The following is a 17,017-nucleotide window of genomic DNA, read 5'->3' as shown; positions in this document are numbered from 1 at the left end:
TTGAAGGAGAATGTCTGATTTGCACATGCTCTTAATTTAAGGAAAATCAGGAGAACATCACCTGTTTTGGAGGCTTTTAAAGCCCAAAATCCGTGGGTTAATTGGAGGAGAGCCTCTCAAATCCAAATCCTGCATTTGATCCATAACCCAGCACTCACATTAAGTTACCTCAAATCTGCTTTGGGACTCTGGTAGGTAGAAATATGGGAAGAAATGCATTTGAAGGAGTAAAAACGATAATATTTACTGAATGTATAAACTGCTTTGAACATGCTGAGTAAAACCATCCTTGGTGAAGGTGCTTGGAAAAGAGATCACATTAATACAAAATTAAATACCTCCTAAATAAACTACAGGATTGGGATAAATGCAGGATTTTTTTTTTTTTTTCCTCTTACCTGGTTTTTCACTGTTCTTTCCCAGGCCATGCCAACGTTGATAGAGCTGATGAAGGATCCCAGTGTGGTGGTCAGGGACACGACGGCCTGGACCGTGGGCAGGATCTGCGAGATGCTGCCCGAGGCCGCCATCAACGACATTTACCTGGCCCCGCTGCTGCAGTGCCTGATGGAGGGGCTGAGCGCCGAGCCCAGGGTGGCCACCAACGTCTGCTGGGTGAGGAACCCCTCAAACCCCGCCATGAATCCGGATCCACTGGGAAAAACAGCTCCTGGTGGGATCTGGAAGGGTTTTTGGCTGAGTGTTCTCCCAGTACCGCCGCTCAATTGTGTTGGCTCTTCTGTGCTCATCGGTGAATTTGAAGGGATTGGGAGCTCAGCCCTGCTCCAGGCAGCTTGTTCAGATGCCTGGGATTTTTTCCATGAAGGAAATTTCCTTAATGTCCAGCCTGGCTGTCCCTTGAGGTTGTTTAGTCTTGTCTGACCAAATCTCCCCCACTTTCCCTCACGTCTCTTCCCGCCTTCCCTCGTGTCTCTTCCCATTTTCCCTCAAATCTTCCCCGTTTTCCCTCAAATCTTCCCCGTTTTCCCTCAAATCTCCCCTGTTTTCCCTCAAATCTCCCCCGTTTTCCCTCAAATCTCCCCCGTTTTCCCTCAAATCTCCCTTTTTCCCTCACGTCTCTTCCTGCTTTCCCTCACGTCTCTTCCCCCTTTCCCTCAAATCTTCCCCGTTTTCCCTCAAATCTTCCCCGTTTTCCCTCAAATCTTCCCCGTTTTCCCTCAAATCTCCCCCGTTTTCCCTCAAATCTTCCCCATTTTCCCTCAAATCTCTCTTTTTCCCTCACGTCTCTTCCTGCCTTCCCTCACGTCTCTTCCCTCATGTCTCTTCCCACTTCCCCTCATGTCTCTTCCCCCTTTCCCTCAAATCTCCCCCATTTTCCCTCAAATCTCCCTTTTTCCCTCACGTCTCTTCCTGCTTTCCCTCACGCCTCTTCCCCCTTTCCCTCAAATCTCCCCCATTTTCCCTCACATCTCCCGCTTTCCTTCACATCTCTTTCCACTTTCCCTCACGTCTCTTCCCCTTTTCCCTCAAATCTCCCTTTTTCCCTCACGTCTCTTCCCGTTTTCCCTCACATGTCCCCCATTTTCCCCCAATCTCCCTTCTTCCCTCACATCTCTCCCATTTTCCCTCAGGCAGAGTCTGGTTCCCATCCAGCTTCACCCTTCTGTCAAGGGCTTTATTAAATATAAATTAAAATATATAAATGCAAATTAATATATAAAAATAGACACATTGATATCTTTATATTGTTTCCTATATTTATGTAATTTCCTGTGTTTATATTATTTTATATATTTATACATAAATATATTTATGCGGGTTTATACTTTATATATATTTATATGGGTTTATATATTTCTATAATTTAACATATTTATATAATTTTTAATGTGGATTTATATATTTATCCACACACACTTTAGTGAATTCCACAGTTAATCCATGGTTTGCTCCCTCAGCAAACACTGGTTGACACTTTCATTATCCCAACTCTATTTTGTGGCTCTGGCAGGAAAAAATAAAGGAAAAATGTTGAATTTTAGGGAAAAAAATGCTGATATTCAACTGAGCGTAGAAGTTACCTCTAGTCTGGGAATGCTACAACTGTCCCTGCTGTCATGGGGTTGGGAAAAGGGATTTTTGGATTAAACTTTTTATTGGATTGTCTCAAGGCCCAAACCCAAACCTGTTCCTGGAGCAATCCCAGAAATAATTTGGGAAGCAGGAATTTTTTTTTTTGCTGATGCTTTGTGGTCTCTCATGTCCCCACTGCCACCCAGCAGCTGCTCCTTCAGACTGAGCTGGGGAGGAGGATTTTCCTGTCAAAACAACTTCTGGAAGTGACAGAATATCTTCTTTTTATAATTCCAGAGGTTCCAAGACTCATCAGCACAAAGGGGTTTTCCCTGCTCTGTTATCCTGGCAAAAATCCAGGTGGCTTTTGTCTCCTGGTGATGATTCCTGAGTGTTTGTAGAGTAAAATAAAAAGCCAGGAAGCTTTTAGCTCCTCTCACCCACTTATATCACAGTTAAACTGCTGTGGAATTGTTCATCCTGCACACATTTTAGTTTGGGTTTGTTACCTTTTTTTGTTGTATTTTGGAATCAAAACCTATGGAATTTGAATTTCTGGAGCTGTGAGGGTGGAAAACCAATGGATATTTTGTGTTCCAGGCCTTCTCCAGCCTTGCTGAAGCTGCCTATGAAGCTGCAGATGTGGCTGATGATCAGGAAGAGCCAGCAACCTACTGCTTATCCTCCTCCTTTGAGCTGATAGTGCAGAAACTGCTGGAGACTGCAGACAGGTAAAACAACCTCTCCAAAAAGCCTGTTTTTCAATTATTTCCCACTCTATGCCCTCGTGCTCTTCTTGGCAGCTAAGATCTGGTGTTGGATTAAAAACGTGGCTTTATTTGGTATAAAAAATCTAGAGGATGCAAATCCTGGGGAAACAGCTCTTCACGCTGAATAATTTCTCATAATTTTGTTCATATCTGGTTTTAAGAAGTCTAGGAGTGTCCCGTTCCCATTTTCCTTTGAATCTCCCCCGTTTTCCCCTCACATTTCCCTTTCATTTCCCCTCATATCTCCCCCATTTCCCCCTCACATCTCTCCCTCATTTTCCCTCACATCTCCCCCCCGTTTTCCCCTCACCTCTCTCCTATTTTCCCCTCACATTTCCCCCTCATTTTCCCCTCACATTTCCCCCTCATTTTCCCCTCACATTTCCCCCTCATTTTCCCCTCACATCTCGCCCCCATTTTCCCCTCACATTTCCCCCTCATTTTCCCCTCACATCTCCCCCATTTTCCCCTCACACTTCCCCCTCATTTTCCCCTCACACTTCCCCCTCATTTTCCCCTCACACTTCCCCCTCATTTTCCCCTCACACTTCCCCCTCATTTTCCCCTCACATCTCCCCCATTTTCCCCTCACATCTCCCCCATTTTCCCCTCACATCTCTCCTGTTTCTCCTCACGTCTCCCCTATTTCCCCCTTAATCTCCAAGTTTAACGCCACAGTTTTAAGACTCTGCCCTTTTTGTGCAGCCCAGTTGCCTGCAGGACCCCAGGATAATGAAGAATTGCAGCAGGATATAACCAGGGATCTGTGTTTGTTCCTTTTCCTGATTGTTTTTTGTGGTTCCATCCCTTCCCATCAGCTCCAGGTGCTCCCAGAAGAGTCAGGGACCTACTTAATCTCCCATTCCCATCCCAGCTGAAACAGAAAATAGATGAGGCAAAATATTTTGCTACGAGGTGCAGGGGAAAAAAAAGGCTAAAACTCAAATTTTATGGTGGCTTGGAGGTCACATAAATCTTGACAGCTCGAGGTTCAATCCCTGGATTGGCTCCATGGACTGACTGAGCCTTTTTGCTGCTGATTCTTCTTAAAAAACTTGTCCCAGTTGAAAATTTAAACTCTTTCCCTGTCTTCATTTGCATCCAGCTGGGACTGGAGTGTCTGGCTCAAGGCTCTGGAGCCCGTCAATCATCTCAGGTGCCTTAATTTCAAATTTCACACCCTCAAAGGTGTCTGGGGAGGGGCTTTGAAGTGCTGCTTACCTGACAGCAGCTCCGAGGCTCCTTCTGTCCCTCTCCTTGTTGTGAGAGCTACTGAAAATAATTTTAAAAACTGAAAATCATTAAAAAGAAATGTGCCAGAAGTGGCTTCACAAATTCCCTTTATTTCAAGGCTTTTCAAGTGGCTCCTGCTTGTCACAGCACTCAAATGGAGCTGTTGCTGGTTTACTAAAATTAAAAAAAAATCTGTTTCCAAGCACTGGGAGCTGCAAATCTTCCTCCTTCTGTTGCAGACCTGATGGACACCAGAATAACTTGAGGAGTTCTGCCTATGAATCCCTGATGGAAATAGTGAAAAACAGTGCCAAGGACTGTTATCCTGCTGTCCAAAAAACCACCCTGGTCATCATGGAGAGGCTCCAGCAAGTGCTGCAGATGGAGGTGGGTAAATCCTGATTTAAAACAGGGAAACTGTGGCTGCTCTGTCCCTGGGAGTCTCCAAATCCAGAGATGGTGGGAGGTGTCCCTGCCCATGGGAATGGATGGGATTTAAGGTCCCAAACCACTCAGGGATTCTATATTCAGCTTCTTCACAGCCCCTCTGCTCTGAAATCTGAAAAGAACAAATATTTAAAGTACAACCTGGCTCTCTCTGGAGCTGCCAGGATCCCAGGCAGCCTCTTCACATGCGGGGTTTTGTTCTTGTTTCAGTCTCACATCCAGAGCACCTCTGACAGAATTCAGTTCAACGATCTCCAGTCCCTTCTCTGTGCTACTCTCCAGGTAAATTCCTCTCTCCTGTTTATTTCTTGTGGGAATAAAGTGATTTTTGAGGCATTTTTGTGCCCCCTGAAGATCCAACCTCAGCTCCTGGTGCTGAGAATTGAATGAAGAAAGCGGAATTTGGGTCCCAGCTGACACGTGGGAGGTGCTGCAAGGTTCAGAAGTCTCTAAGTTGTGCTCTAGTGACAAAATCCAGGGCAATATGACTCAATGCTGTTGGGGATTTTATAAAAGAATTGTCTGTGCTGTCAGATTGGTTCTTGGGTTGGCTACAGCCTCAACAATCCCACAGTCAACAACAAAAAAAATTCCCTCATGGCTTTGATTCCTTCATCTGCCTCTCGTGCTTGGTGCTCCTGATCCAAATGGCACCAATTAAAATGTTCTGAGTGTCCTCAGAATTCCCAATTAAACATCTGCTAATGAGCAGGAGCCACCAGTGCAGTGCTTACTGCTGCAAACGCCACTCCAAAAAGGGCGTTTTCCCTCAAAAATCAGCTCAGAGCAACACAGGTGGTCTCGAGGTTGATTTGAGAAATCCTTAATTTCATCTTCAGTAGCTTTGTGGTTGTTTTCACTCTCCAATTTTAGGGTAATTTTTGAAAATAATGGGAAATGGGAATAATCTGTTCTTAGAAAGAGTTCTAATGGGGAATTTTCACTCTGGAATCTCACAGGGTGGGCACTAATCTATGTCAGGGGAGTGTAGTCCAGGTGGAATTATGCTGCCAGTTTTAATTTCTAAATGTGGGGTTTTTATTATCCCAAAACCTGAACCTGAATTTTTTACCCAGTTGCAGCAAATACTTAAAAACAACTGAGTAAAATTCAGCAGGGGGGATTTTTTCAATATTAAAAAAGTAAAATCTATTGGTCTTTTACCTAATTTTTTTGTTATTTTGCTGAAGATACAATTGCGAACATCCAGCAGAGGAAAAACATTTGTTAATATTTAAAGTTAAGTGAGAAAATCCCATCCCTGGAAGGATGGGAAGGAACAACTTGGTTCAGTGGAATATGTTCCTGTCTGTGGAATTTGGGGATTTTAAAACTTCCTTCCCACATAAACCATCCTGTAATTCCATAAATCAAGTCTTAATTATATAAACAGCAAAAGTCTGTCTTTGTGGAGTGAAAAGTTAAACTTCAAATAATTACTTTCCTCTGGAAGTTAAGGATTTTTTTTCTTTTCCTGGGAATTGTTGAATTGTAACCACTTCAAGCATTTCCAAACTAATTCAGAAGCCAAACTCGGGTTCAACCCCTACAAGCTCAGCTGCAACAGTAAAAAAAAAAAGTTTTTTCTTTTTTTTCTTTTTCTAATAGGCTAAATTTGGGCTAGTCACATTTAATTCCAGCTTACAAGTAGCAAAGCTTTGAGAACAGCCCATGCAGCAGGAAAGGGAAATTCAGCTGGAAAATCTGAATGCAGCCAAATGAACGGGACTTTGCAGCCACAAAAGCAGATTTTTTTGGCAGCAAAAGGGTTCAAACAGCAGCTCTTTCATCCTTATCACAGCTCCCAGGGGTGTGGGAATGCTGGGATGAGCAGTGGGTTTTGCCTATTTTCCATGATTTTTCCCTCAGAAAATCCAGCTCCTAGGGGTGTGGGAATGCTTTACCTGTGGGATGAGCGGTGATTTTTGCCCATTTTCCATGATTTTTCCCTCAAATTTCAGCTCCCAGGGGTGCAGGAATGCCTTACGTGAGATGAGCAGTGATTTTTGCCCATTTTCCATGATTTTTCCCTCAGAACATGCTGTGGAAGGTGCAGCACCCAGGGGTGTGGGAATGCCTTACCAGTGAGATGAGCAGTGATTTTTTCCCATTTTCCATGATTTTTCCCTCAGAAATTTCAGCACCCAGGGGTGCGGGAATGCCTTAGCAGTGGGATGAGCGGTGATTTTTGCCTGTTTTCCATGATTTTTCCCTCAGAAGTTGCAGCACCCAGGGGTGTGGGAATGCCTTACCAATGAGATGAGCAGTGATTTTTGCCCATTTTCCATGATTTTTCCCTCAGAACATGCTGCAAAAGGTGCAGCACCCAGGGGTGCAGGAATGCCTTACCAGTGAGATGAGCAGTGATTTTTGCCCATTTTCCATGATTTTTCCCTCAGAAGTTGCAGCACCCAGGGGTGTGGGAATGCCTTACCAGTGGGATGAGCAGTGATTTTTGCCTGTTTTCCATGATTTTTCCCTCAGAATGTGCTGCAAAAGGTGCAGCACCCAGGGGTGCAGGAATGCCTTACCAGTGAGATGAGCAGTGATTTTTGCCCATTTTCCATGGTTTTTCCCTCAGAAATTTCAGCTCCCAGGGGTGCAGGAATGCCTTACCAGTGAGATGAGCAGTGATTTTTGCCCATTTTCCATGATTTTTCCCTCAGAACATGCTGTGGAAGGTGCAGCACCCAGGGGTGTGGGAATGCCTTACCAGTGAGATGAGCAGTGATTTTTGCCCATTTTCCATGATTTTTCCCTCAGAAATTTCAGCTCCCAGGGGTGTGGGAATGCTTTACCAGTGGGATGAGCAGTGATTTTTGCCCGTTTTCCATGATTTTTCCCTCAGAAGTTGCAGCACCCAGGGGTGCGGGAATGCCTTACCAGTGGGATGAGCAGTGACTTTTTCCCATTTTCCATGATTTTTCCCTCAGAAGTTGCAGCACCCAGGGGTGTGGGAATGCTTTACCTGTGGGATGAGCAGTGATTTTTGCCAGTTTTCCAAGATTTTTCCCTCAGAACATGCTGTGGAAGGTGCAGCACCCAGGGGTGCGGGAATGCCTTACCAGTGGGATGAGCAGTGATTTTTGCCCGTTTTCCATGATTTTTCCCTCAGAAGTTGCAGCACCCAGGGTTGCGGGAATGCCTTACCAGTGAGATGAGCAGTGATTTTTGCCCATTTTCCATGGTTTTTCCCTCAGAAATTTCAGCTCCCAGGGGTGCAGGAATGCCTTACCAGTGGGATGAGCAGTGATTTTTGCCCATTTTCCATGATTTTTCCCTCAGAACATGCTGTGGAAGGTGCAGCACCCAGGGGTGTGGGAATGCCTTACCAGTGAGATGAGTGGTGATTTTTGACCATTTTCCATGATTTTTCCCTCAGAAATTTCAGCTCCCAGGGGTGCAGGAATGCCTTACCAGTGAGATGAGCAGTGATTTTTGCCCATTTTCCATGATTTTTCCCTCAGAAGTTGCAGCACCCAGGGGTGTGGGAATGCCTTACCAGTGAGATGAGTGGTGATTTTTGCCCATTTTCCATGATTTTTCCCTCAGAACGTGCTGCGGAAGGTGCAGCACCAGGACGCGCTGCAGATCTCGGACGTGGTGATGGCGTCACTGCTCAGAATGTTCCAGAGCACGGCCGGCTCCGGGGGGGTGCAGGAGGACGCCCTGATGGCCGTCAGCACCCTGGTGGAAGGTCAGGAACGGGCTGGGAACAGCCTGGGATGGGGTTAGATCTTGGAATTTTGGGCAACATGGTGAAAAGTGTCGTTTGTGTCTGGGTGGTGCAGGGAAGGTGGGGGTGCTCCATCCCTGGAAGTGTCCAAGGTGGCACTTCAAGGTCCTCTTGAAATCAAGAAATCCTGGGATTCTGAAATCAAATCCACCTTAGAGCGTGGAATTTTGGTTTCTTGTATTTTCTTAATATTTCCAAGGAAAAATATGGATAAGGCAGTAAAGGAGAGCTGGGGGTGTTGACATGCCTGAAGTATCCAAGGCCAGGTTGGACAGGGCTTGGAGCAACTTGGGATAGTGGAAGGTGTCATTTAAAAGTCCCTTTCATCCCAAGAAATCCTGGAATTCTAAAATCTAGACCACCTTGGAGCATGGAATTGTGGTCTGGCGTATTTTCTTACTTACAGTAAGAATTTGGGAATTTTTCCAGTCCATTTCAGTTACTCAATTGTCATGTGGAGAGTTGGTTTTCACTGTTTTGCATGGAATTTCAGGGATATCTGATCTGTTTTTTTATGGCAAACACCACAAACTGGGATTTTCCTTCTCACTGGATTGTTTTCCCTGCACAGTCCTGGGTGGAGAATTCCTGAAATACATGGATGCCTTCAAACCTTTCCTTGGGATTGGGCTGAAAAACTACGCTGAGTACCAGGTATGGATCCAATCTCTCCCTTTATCCAAGGAAATTGTGGCTGCCCCATCCCTGGAATTTTCCAGGGCCAGGTTGGATGAGTGTTGGGATAGTGAAAGGTGTTCCCTGCCCATCCAGTGGGGTCACTTCCAACCCAAACAATCCTGGGATTCTAAAATTCAAACCACCTTGGAGCGTGGAATTTTGGTTTCTTACATTTTCTTAGTTACTTCCAAGGAAAAGTGTGGATAAGGCAGCAAATTCCCCTTGGAATGTCTCAAATCCTGATGCCCTCCAGAGGAATCTGGAGGTTTTTTTCCCAGACCAAATCCTGGCTGGGGTTTCCCCTTGAAATATCAAATCCTGGTGGCCTCCATGGGGTGAAACTGGAATTTGGAGGTGTTTTTCCCCAAATCCTGGCTGGGATTTGCCCTTGGAGCAAATCTATGGAATTCGGAATTGTTTTTTTTTCCAGCCCAAATCCTGGCTGGGATTTTACCTTGGAATATCGAATCATGGCTGGGGTTTCCCCTTGGAATATCAAATCCTGGTGGCCTCCATGGGGTGAAACTGGAATTTGGAGGTGTTTTTCCCCAAATCCTGGCTGGGATTTGCCCTTTGAAAACTGTGGAATTTGGATGTGTTTTTCCAACCCGAACCCCTGCCACTCCTGCATGTGCTGCCCTTGTGCCACCCCTCCGTGCTGTCAGCCAGCTCGTTATTCCCAGGATCAAATCACCCTCCTGTGTCTCCAGATCCCAAATTCCCGGGGCTGATCCCAAATCCCTGGGGCTGATCCCAAATCCCCGGGGCTGATCCCAAATCCCCGGGGCTGATCCCAAATTCCCGGGGCTGATCCCAAATTCCCGGGGCTGATCCCAAATCCCCGGGGCTGATCCCAAATTCCCGGGGCTGATCCCAAATCCCCGGGGCTGATCCCAAATCCCCGGGGCTGATCCCAAATCCCTGGGGCTGATCCCAAATTCCCGGGGCTGATCCCAAATTCCCGGGGCTAATCCCAAATTCCCGGGGCTGATCCCAAATCCCCGGGGCTGATCCCAAATTCCCAGGGCTGATCCCTGCTCCGTTGCAGGTCTGCCTGTCGGCAGTGGGGTTGGTGGGGGACCTGTGCCGAGCCCTGCAGTCCAACATCCTCCCTTTCTGCGACGAGGTGATGCAGCTGCTCCTGGAGAACCTGGGGGTGAGTGGGAGATTCCCGGCTCCTGAGTAACAGTTGGATGCACACTCTTCCCCGGGGAGTGGGAGGTGGGAGAAGTGGGAGGAATCCGCCGGGAATGTCTCGTGTTTGGCAACGCGGTTTGAACGGCGGCCAGGGGGTGTTGGGGGCAAGGGATTTGGGTTCTGAGGGAATGTCTCCTTTAGCAGCTTCCTGAATTCCTAAATAAATTCCTTCTTGAATTCCTGAATTCCTCATAAATTCCTTCCTCTCTCCCACTCTCCATCTCTCCCACTCCCTCTGCCTCCCTTCCTTCATGAATTCCTTCCTAATTTCGTGGATTCCTTTCTTCCTGGATTCCTTCCTTCCTGAATTCCTTCCTTCCTTCCAAATTACTCCCTTCCTTCCTCTTGAATTCCTTCCAGATTCTGAATTCCTGCCTTCCAAAATCCTTTCTTCCTCCCTTCCAAAATCCTTTCTTCTTCCCTTCCAAAATCTTTTCTTCCTCCCGTCCAAAATCCTTCCTTCCTGCCTTTCCCTGCCTTTCCCCCCCTCCCTCTCCCACATTCCTGGGACATTTCCAGGCATTTTCCAACCCCTGGCTGTACTTTGCTCCGACACTTCACAACCCTTCCACTGGAGAAACATTCCGAAACTTCCCGCACAAAACCCCCCAGCGCAGCTGGAGGCCATTCCCTCTTTTCCTTTCCCCATTCCCACGCTGATCCAGGACCCTCTGGGGGTGTTTTCCTTGCAGAACGAGAACGTGCACAGGTCAGTGAAGCCTCAGATCCTCTCGGTGTTCGGGGACATCGCCCTGGCCATCGGGGGCGAGTTCAAGAAGTACCTGGACGTGGTGCTCAACACCCTCCAGCAGGCATCCCAGGCCCAGGTGGACAAGGTGAGCTGTCCCCAATCCCTGGGGACATTCCCAGGGTCTCACCCTGATGCCTCAAGAGGCTGCCAGGAGCAGAGGCTGGACAGAGTTAAAGGAATAACTTTATTCCTTTAGGATTTATTAAGATTTATTATGGGATTTATTAAGGGATACACCTTGAGCAGCACAAGAGCCGTGGCTACATCCAACTGGTCACAAGTTTTCACACTTCCATTAAAAGTTTTGCTCCATTTCCATGTTGGGATTAATTGTCCAAGTGCAGCTCCAGGTTTTGAAATCCCAGATTGCTCCATCAATCCTCTTTTTTTTGCACTTTTTGGGCCCAACAGTGCCCTTCTTTATGGGGCTGGATTGTTGTGTGTGAACTGTGAGGAGAGCTTGCTGACACTCAGAGTCACACGTAATGCAGCAGAGAACCTGGAAAAACATCAAAATTCAAACTTGAGGCGTCATTTTGTCCCTGTGTCCGTCCCCAGTCCGACTACGACATGGTGGATTACCTGAACGAGCTGCGGGAGGGCTGCCTGGAGGCCTACACCGGGATCATCCAGGGGCTGAAGGGAGACCAGGAGAACGTGCACCGTGAGTGCCACCCAGCTTGGGAAAGATCCTGAAAAACCAGACACCTCCAAGCCCCCAGTGCCACATCCACCGAGCTTTTTGGGGCATTTATAACCTTTCTAGTGGAGAAATATTCCCAAATATCCCATACAAACCTCCCTAAGCCTCCTTTTGGCTGTGTCCCTTCCCTTCAAATCAGCCAGTCGGTGCCACCTCCCCCAGTGCCACATCCATCTGGTTTTTTGGGGCATTTATAGCCTTTCTAGTGGAGAAATATTCCCAAATATCCCATACAAAGCTCCTTTTGGGGTTGGCACATCCTTGGGCACATCCCTGCTCCTTCCCTTAAAATCAGCCACATCCCTCAGTTCCACATCCACTGTTTTTTGGGGCATTAAAACCCTTCTAGTGGAGAAATATTCCCAAATATCCCATACAAACCTTCCTAAGCCTCCTTTTGGGGTTGGCACATCCTTGTCACCTGCTCCTTCCCTTCCTTTAAAATCATCCAGTGTCACCTCCAAACCACATCTCCTTTTTCCCTTTATTTCCCTGAATTCCTTTTTCCCCCCTGAATTCCCTTTTTTTTTACCCATTTTTTTATCTGAATTCCCTTTTTTCCCCCTTAATCCCCTGAATTCCCTTTTTTCCCCCCTTAATCCCCTTTCCCCCCCTTAACTCCCACATCCCCACATTCCTGGGACATTTCCAGGGATCCAGAATTTCCCCCTGAGCCTCCTTTTGGGATTGTCACACCCCTGTGACAACAAACCCTGAGAGCAAGGAACAGCAAAAATCCCAAATAATCCAGGATATATAAAAATAAACCAATAAAATAAAATATAAAAATAAACCAAATAAACCAATTCCCCTTCCCCACCAGAGGAGCCATTCCAGGTGGGATCCAGGTTGTTTTGGGAGCACAAAACATCCATCCCAAAAATTCCCAGCTCTGACCAAGCCTTTCCCCTGCAGCTGACGTGATGCTGGTGCAGCCCAGGGTGGAATTTATCCTCTCCTACATCGACCACATCGCGGGGGACGAGGATCACACGGACGGGGTGGTGGCCTGCGCCGCAGGACTCATAGGGTGAGGCCTCCCCATCCCCCTTTTCCTAGGAAAAATCCTGGAATCTGCCCTTTTTTCCTGAAGTTTTTAGTGTCAGCTTTGGGGTTGGAGTTTGGTGTTCAGCTCCAGGTGTGAAGCGATTCCACAGCTGAGAAAATCGCCACAGAAATCCCAGATTTAGGATTTTTCCAGGAGTTTAGAACCAAAAAAAAACACCCTCAGTCTTAGGAAACAGAAAAATCCAGGTTGAAATCCTGGAATCTGCCCTTTTTTCCTGCCTCTCTGAAGTTTTTAGTGTCAGTTTTGGGGTTGGAGTTTGGTGTTTGGAAGCGATTCCGCAGGTAAGGAATGAGGTGAAAAAGTTGATGCAAAAATCACAGGTTTAGGATTTTTCCATGAGTTTAGAACCAAAAAAAAATCCTCATCCTTATGGAACAGAAAAATCCAGGTTGAAATCCTGGAATCTGCCCTTTTTTCCTGCCTGTCTGCAGTTTTTAGTGTCAGCTTTGAGGTTGGAGTTTGGCGTTCAGCTCCAGGTGTGAAGCGATTCCACAGCTGAGAAAATCACCACAAAAACCCCAGATTTAGGATTTTTCCAGGAGTTTAGAACCAAAAAAACCCCAAAAACCTCATCCTTAGGGAACAGAGAAAGCAATTTTTCCTGATGAATTTAAAGAAAATTATGGAGAAATCAACCTTTGGGCAAGAAATCGATTCATTAATCACAATTTCCCCAAAATCAACGCCCCAGACCAGCATTTTTTACCACTCACCTCCTTTTTTTTCCCCAATTTTTCTCTGCTTCCAGGGATTTGTGTACAGCTTTTGGGAAGGATGTCCTGAAATTAGTAGAAGCCAGACCCATGATCCATGAACTGCTAACGGAAGGGAGGAGATCCAAGACGAACAAAACGAAAACCCTCGCCACCTGGGCCACAAAAGAGCTGAGAAAACTCAAGAACCAAGCTTGGTGAGGCCTCATCCCGGTTTTTTTCCCACCCAAAAAATCAGGGAATTGGCTCAGCAGAGCCTGGGAAGAATCCCAATCCCAAAATCCTGTTTTCCACGGGGTTGTTCTCCTTGTTTTTGGTGGAAAAAAGCCCCATTTGGGGGTTTTTATTTCTCTTTTAATCCTACAAAGTCGATTTTTTTTCCCCCCCATTTTTTTCTTCTGGGATTTGGGGTGTTGAGGTCTTTTTTTTTTTTTTTTGTGTAATCCTGGAATTATTAAAGTTGGAAAAATCTCTAGGATGGAGCCCAACCCAAGAGCCACATCCTCACATTTTTAACCACTTTTAGGGCTCTAAAGTCCCTTTTTCCCCCTGAAATCCCTTTTTTCCCCCCCAAATTCCTTTTTTTTTCCCCTTAATCCCCTGAATGCCTTTTTTACCCCCCTGAATTCCCATTTTTTCCCCTGAATTCCCTTTTTTCGTCTTAATCCCTGAATTCCCTTTCTTCCTTTAAATTCCCTGAATCCCCTTTTTATCCCTGAATTCCCTTAATCCCCTTTTCCCTTGAATCCCCCTTTTTAATTCCCTTTTTCCCCCCTCAATTCCCTTTTTTCCCCTCAATTCCCTGAATCCCCTTTTTCCCCTTAATCCCCATTTTTCCCCCCCTCAATTCCCTTTTTTCCCCTCAATTCCCCCAAATCCCTTTTTTCCCCCTAAATCCCATTTTTCCCCTTAAATCCCTTTTTTTTTCCCTCAATTCCCCAAATCCCTTTTTCCCCCTAAATCCCATTTTTCCCCTTAAATCCCTTTTTTTTTCCCTCAATTCCCCAAATCCCTTTTTCCCCCCCCAAATCCCATTTTTCCCCTTAAATCCCTTTTTTTTTTCCCTCAATTCCCCAAATCCCTTTTCCCCCCCTAAATCCCATTTTTCCCCTTAAATCCCTTTTTTTTTCCCTCAATTCCCCAAATCCCTTTTTCCCCCCCTAAATCCCATTTTTCCCCTTAAATCCCTTTTTTTTCCCTCAATTCCCCAAATCCCTTTTTCCTCCCCCTAAATCCCATTTTTCCCCTTAAATCCCTTTTTTTTTCCCTCAATTCCCCAAATCCCTTTTTCCCCCCTAAATCCCATTTTTCCCCTTAAATCCCTTTTTTTTTCCCCTCAATTCCCCAAATCCCTTTTTCCCCCCCTAAATCCCATTTTTCCCCTTAAATCCCATTTTTTTTTTCCCCTCTCCTTTTCCAGATCTGTTACCATTGGGACGACACCTGAGGACCCCCACTGGAAAAACCAACAACACCAACAACACCAAGAGGAAAAAAAAAAAAAAAGGAAAAATCTCCAATCTCCTACAAAACCCCCCAAAAAAACCCCGGGAGTGAGGACGTGTGCGGAATGTTTGGGAATGAGAGGATGCTGAGGATGAGTGAGTGAGGCTCGGAACAAAAATCCCAACGTTTGGTGAGAACCCCGGCATCCAGGAGGGAATTCTGTGCCCCAAAAATTCCAAGGAAAAAACAACAACAACAACAAAAAAATAAACGGGGAAAGAAAAAACCAAACCTGAAAATTCCCAGGAGCGGCTGAGCTCGGAGGTGAAAATGAGGGAAAAACGGGGAAAATTGGGATTCACGTGGTGCTCTGTGAGGTTTTGGCTGCTGGAGAGAGAGAGAGAGAGAGAGAGAGAGGTGGAAAATTGGGAATTCCCAGGGATTTGGGAATGTCCCAGGGATTTGGGAATTTCCCAGGGATTTGGGAATGTCCCAGGGATTTGGGAATCTCCGGGATGAGGCAAATCCCAAAGGAGAGAGAAGGAATTTCAAGAGGAGTGAGTGTGTGTGAGTGAGGTCATATCCACATTCTCAACTTCCCAAAAAAGAAAAAAGAAAAAAAAAAGAATTCATTGCAGTTTCTCTCTTTATTTTTTTTTTTTTCCCAAAAAAATCACAAAAAAAAAAAATTCCGGGAAAAAAAAAAAAAAGACAAAAAATTAAAAAAAAAAAGACAAAAAAAAATCTAAAATATACAAAATTTAAGGGTTCAGCTGTTGCATTTCATAACTGAGGTTCAGGCAGTAAGAGATGGGGAAAAAATAGTAGAAAAGAGGAAAAAAAATTTAAAAAAAATTAAAAAAAAAATTAAGGAAAGTCGCTTTTTTAGGGATTTTATTTTTAGGGAATGCTGAATGTTCGGAGCTCTTGGCTTGTCCTGCTCAGCAACAAAAGCGCCTTTCCTTCCTTAAATATTCAACTGTGAATGTAGAAATGGGGGAAAAAACACAATTTTTGGGTTGCAGGGAATAGAAAAATCCATTTGTCCAGCGAGTTACAGGCTTGAAAAATTCCAAAAATAATAAAAAAAAAAAAAAGTCAGGAATAAAAATTAAGAATTGGATTTTTTTTTCTTTTTTTTTTTTAAAAAATAAAAGTGCTGCAATTTGGGAAAAGAGATCTCCTGACTCGGACTGTAGCAGAATCAAAATTGTGCCAAAGAGTTCAAAAAGCATTGAAATAATAAAAAAAAAAAAAAAAAGAAAAAATAAAAATATGTACAAATAGAAGGAAAAAAAAAATATTTAAAAATTCAGATGATGTTTGGAGAATGAAATTGGATGTGAAAAAAAACAAAAATCACCAAAAATAATGGGATTAAAAGCCGTTTATTTGGAATTATTTGGGATTTATTTTTATTTTTTATTTTGCTTTTTCGGGGCTCGATTCGGATCAGGCTCGATGTGGTTTTTGGTCTCTTGCTGCACTTGGAAAAAAAAAAAAACAAGAGGAAAAAAATAAAAAAGAGGAAAAAAAAAAGGAAAAAAAAAAACACAGAAATTTATATAAAATATATAAATATATAACTTGAGTTGAGCTGACAACGCCGGCGCTTGTAAAAGGTTTCTATTTTTCCACTGCAGTTGAAGATGAATAAAATGGTGTCAAACATTCCCCAATATTTTCCTTTTTTTTTTTTTTTTTTTTTTTTTTGGGATATTCTTTGCTCTTTTCCAGAGGGAAACCCAGAAAAAAATTGGGAATTTTTTTTTTTTTTTAATGGATTTTGGGGGTATTTTTATTTTTATTTTTTTTTTCCCACTAATCCACACAAAGGAAATTTTATTTTCTTTTTATCTTTTCCGCTTCCCGAATTTCTCGCCGCGTTGGGAGCGGAATTTTTTTTTTTCCTCTGGAAAAAGGAAAAAAAAAAAAAAGAAAAGGGGGGAAAAAACAAAACAACAACAACAACAAAACTTTTTTTGTTTTAGGAGGTTCAGGGTTTGGAGATTTGGAATTTTCACTTCGTTCGCAGCTCTGTGGAGGTGTCGGGAAAGCTCCTGGGAGGGGGAGCAGGAAAATTGGGCAGGATTTGCTCCTCAATTCTTGGAGGTTTTATTTTTGTTCATTAATTTTATTTTTTCTTTTATTTTTTAATTTTTTTTTCAATTTTTTCCCCTTTATTTTCACTTTTTTCTTTTATTTTTCCGTTTTCCTTTTATTTTTTCCACTTTTTTCTT

The 17,017-nt window shown here is 44.5% G+C and overlaps 1 protein-coding gene across 2 annotated transcripts in view; it reads left to right on the top strand.

Annotated features, from left to right (window-relative positions):
* Positions 1–16,337, top strand: part of KPNB1 (karyopherin subunit beta 1) — a 38,234-nt gene extending 21,897 nt beyond the window's left edge. Inside the window, exons 11-22 of one of the 2 annotated variants that reach the window (XM_058857954.1) lie at positions 424–615; positions 2,635–2,765; positions 4,277–4,424; positions 4,695–4,766; positions 8,037–8,181; positions 8,792–8,874; positions 9,947–10,054; positions 10,788–10,931; positions 11,405–11,510; positions 12,465–12,579; positions 13,367–13,528; positions 14,752–16,337. In XM_058857954.1, coding sequence (XP_058713937.1) covers positions 424–615; positions 2,635–2,765; positions 4,277–4,424; positions 4,695–4,766; positions 8,037–8,181; positions 8,792–8,874; positions 9,947–10,054; positions 10,788–10,931; positions 11,405–11,510; positions 12,465–12,579; positions 13,367–13,528; position 14,752 — 1,407 coding nt within the window. In that variant the 3' untranslated portion in view covers positions 14,753–16,337. Of the gene's footprint in view, positions 1–423; positions 616–2,634; positions 2,766–4,276; positions 4,425–4,694; positions 4,767–8,036; positions 8,182–8,791; positions 8,875–9,946; positions 10,055–10,787; positions 10,932–11,404; positions 11,511–12,464; positions 12,580–13,366; positions 13,533–14,751 lie in introns of those variants that run through there. The other variant, XM_058857953.1, reaches the window with a different exon arrangement.
* Positions 16,338–17,017: the final 680 nt, after the last annotated feature.

Source organism: Poecile atricapillus, chromosome 27, assembly GCF_030490865.1.
Source record: "Poecile atricapillus isolate bPoeAtr1 chromosome 27, bPoeAtr1.hap1, whole genome shotgun sequence".
NCBI lineage: Eukaryota > Metazoa > Chordata > Aves > Passeriformes > Paridae > Poecile > Poecile atricapillus.
Note: the sequence above shows the minus strand (reverse complement) of the source record. Positions and strands in the feature narration are given on the sequence as shown.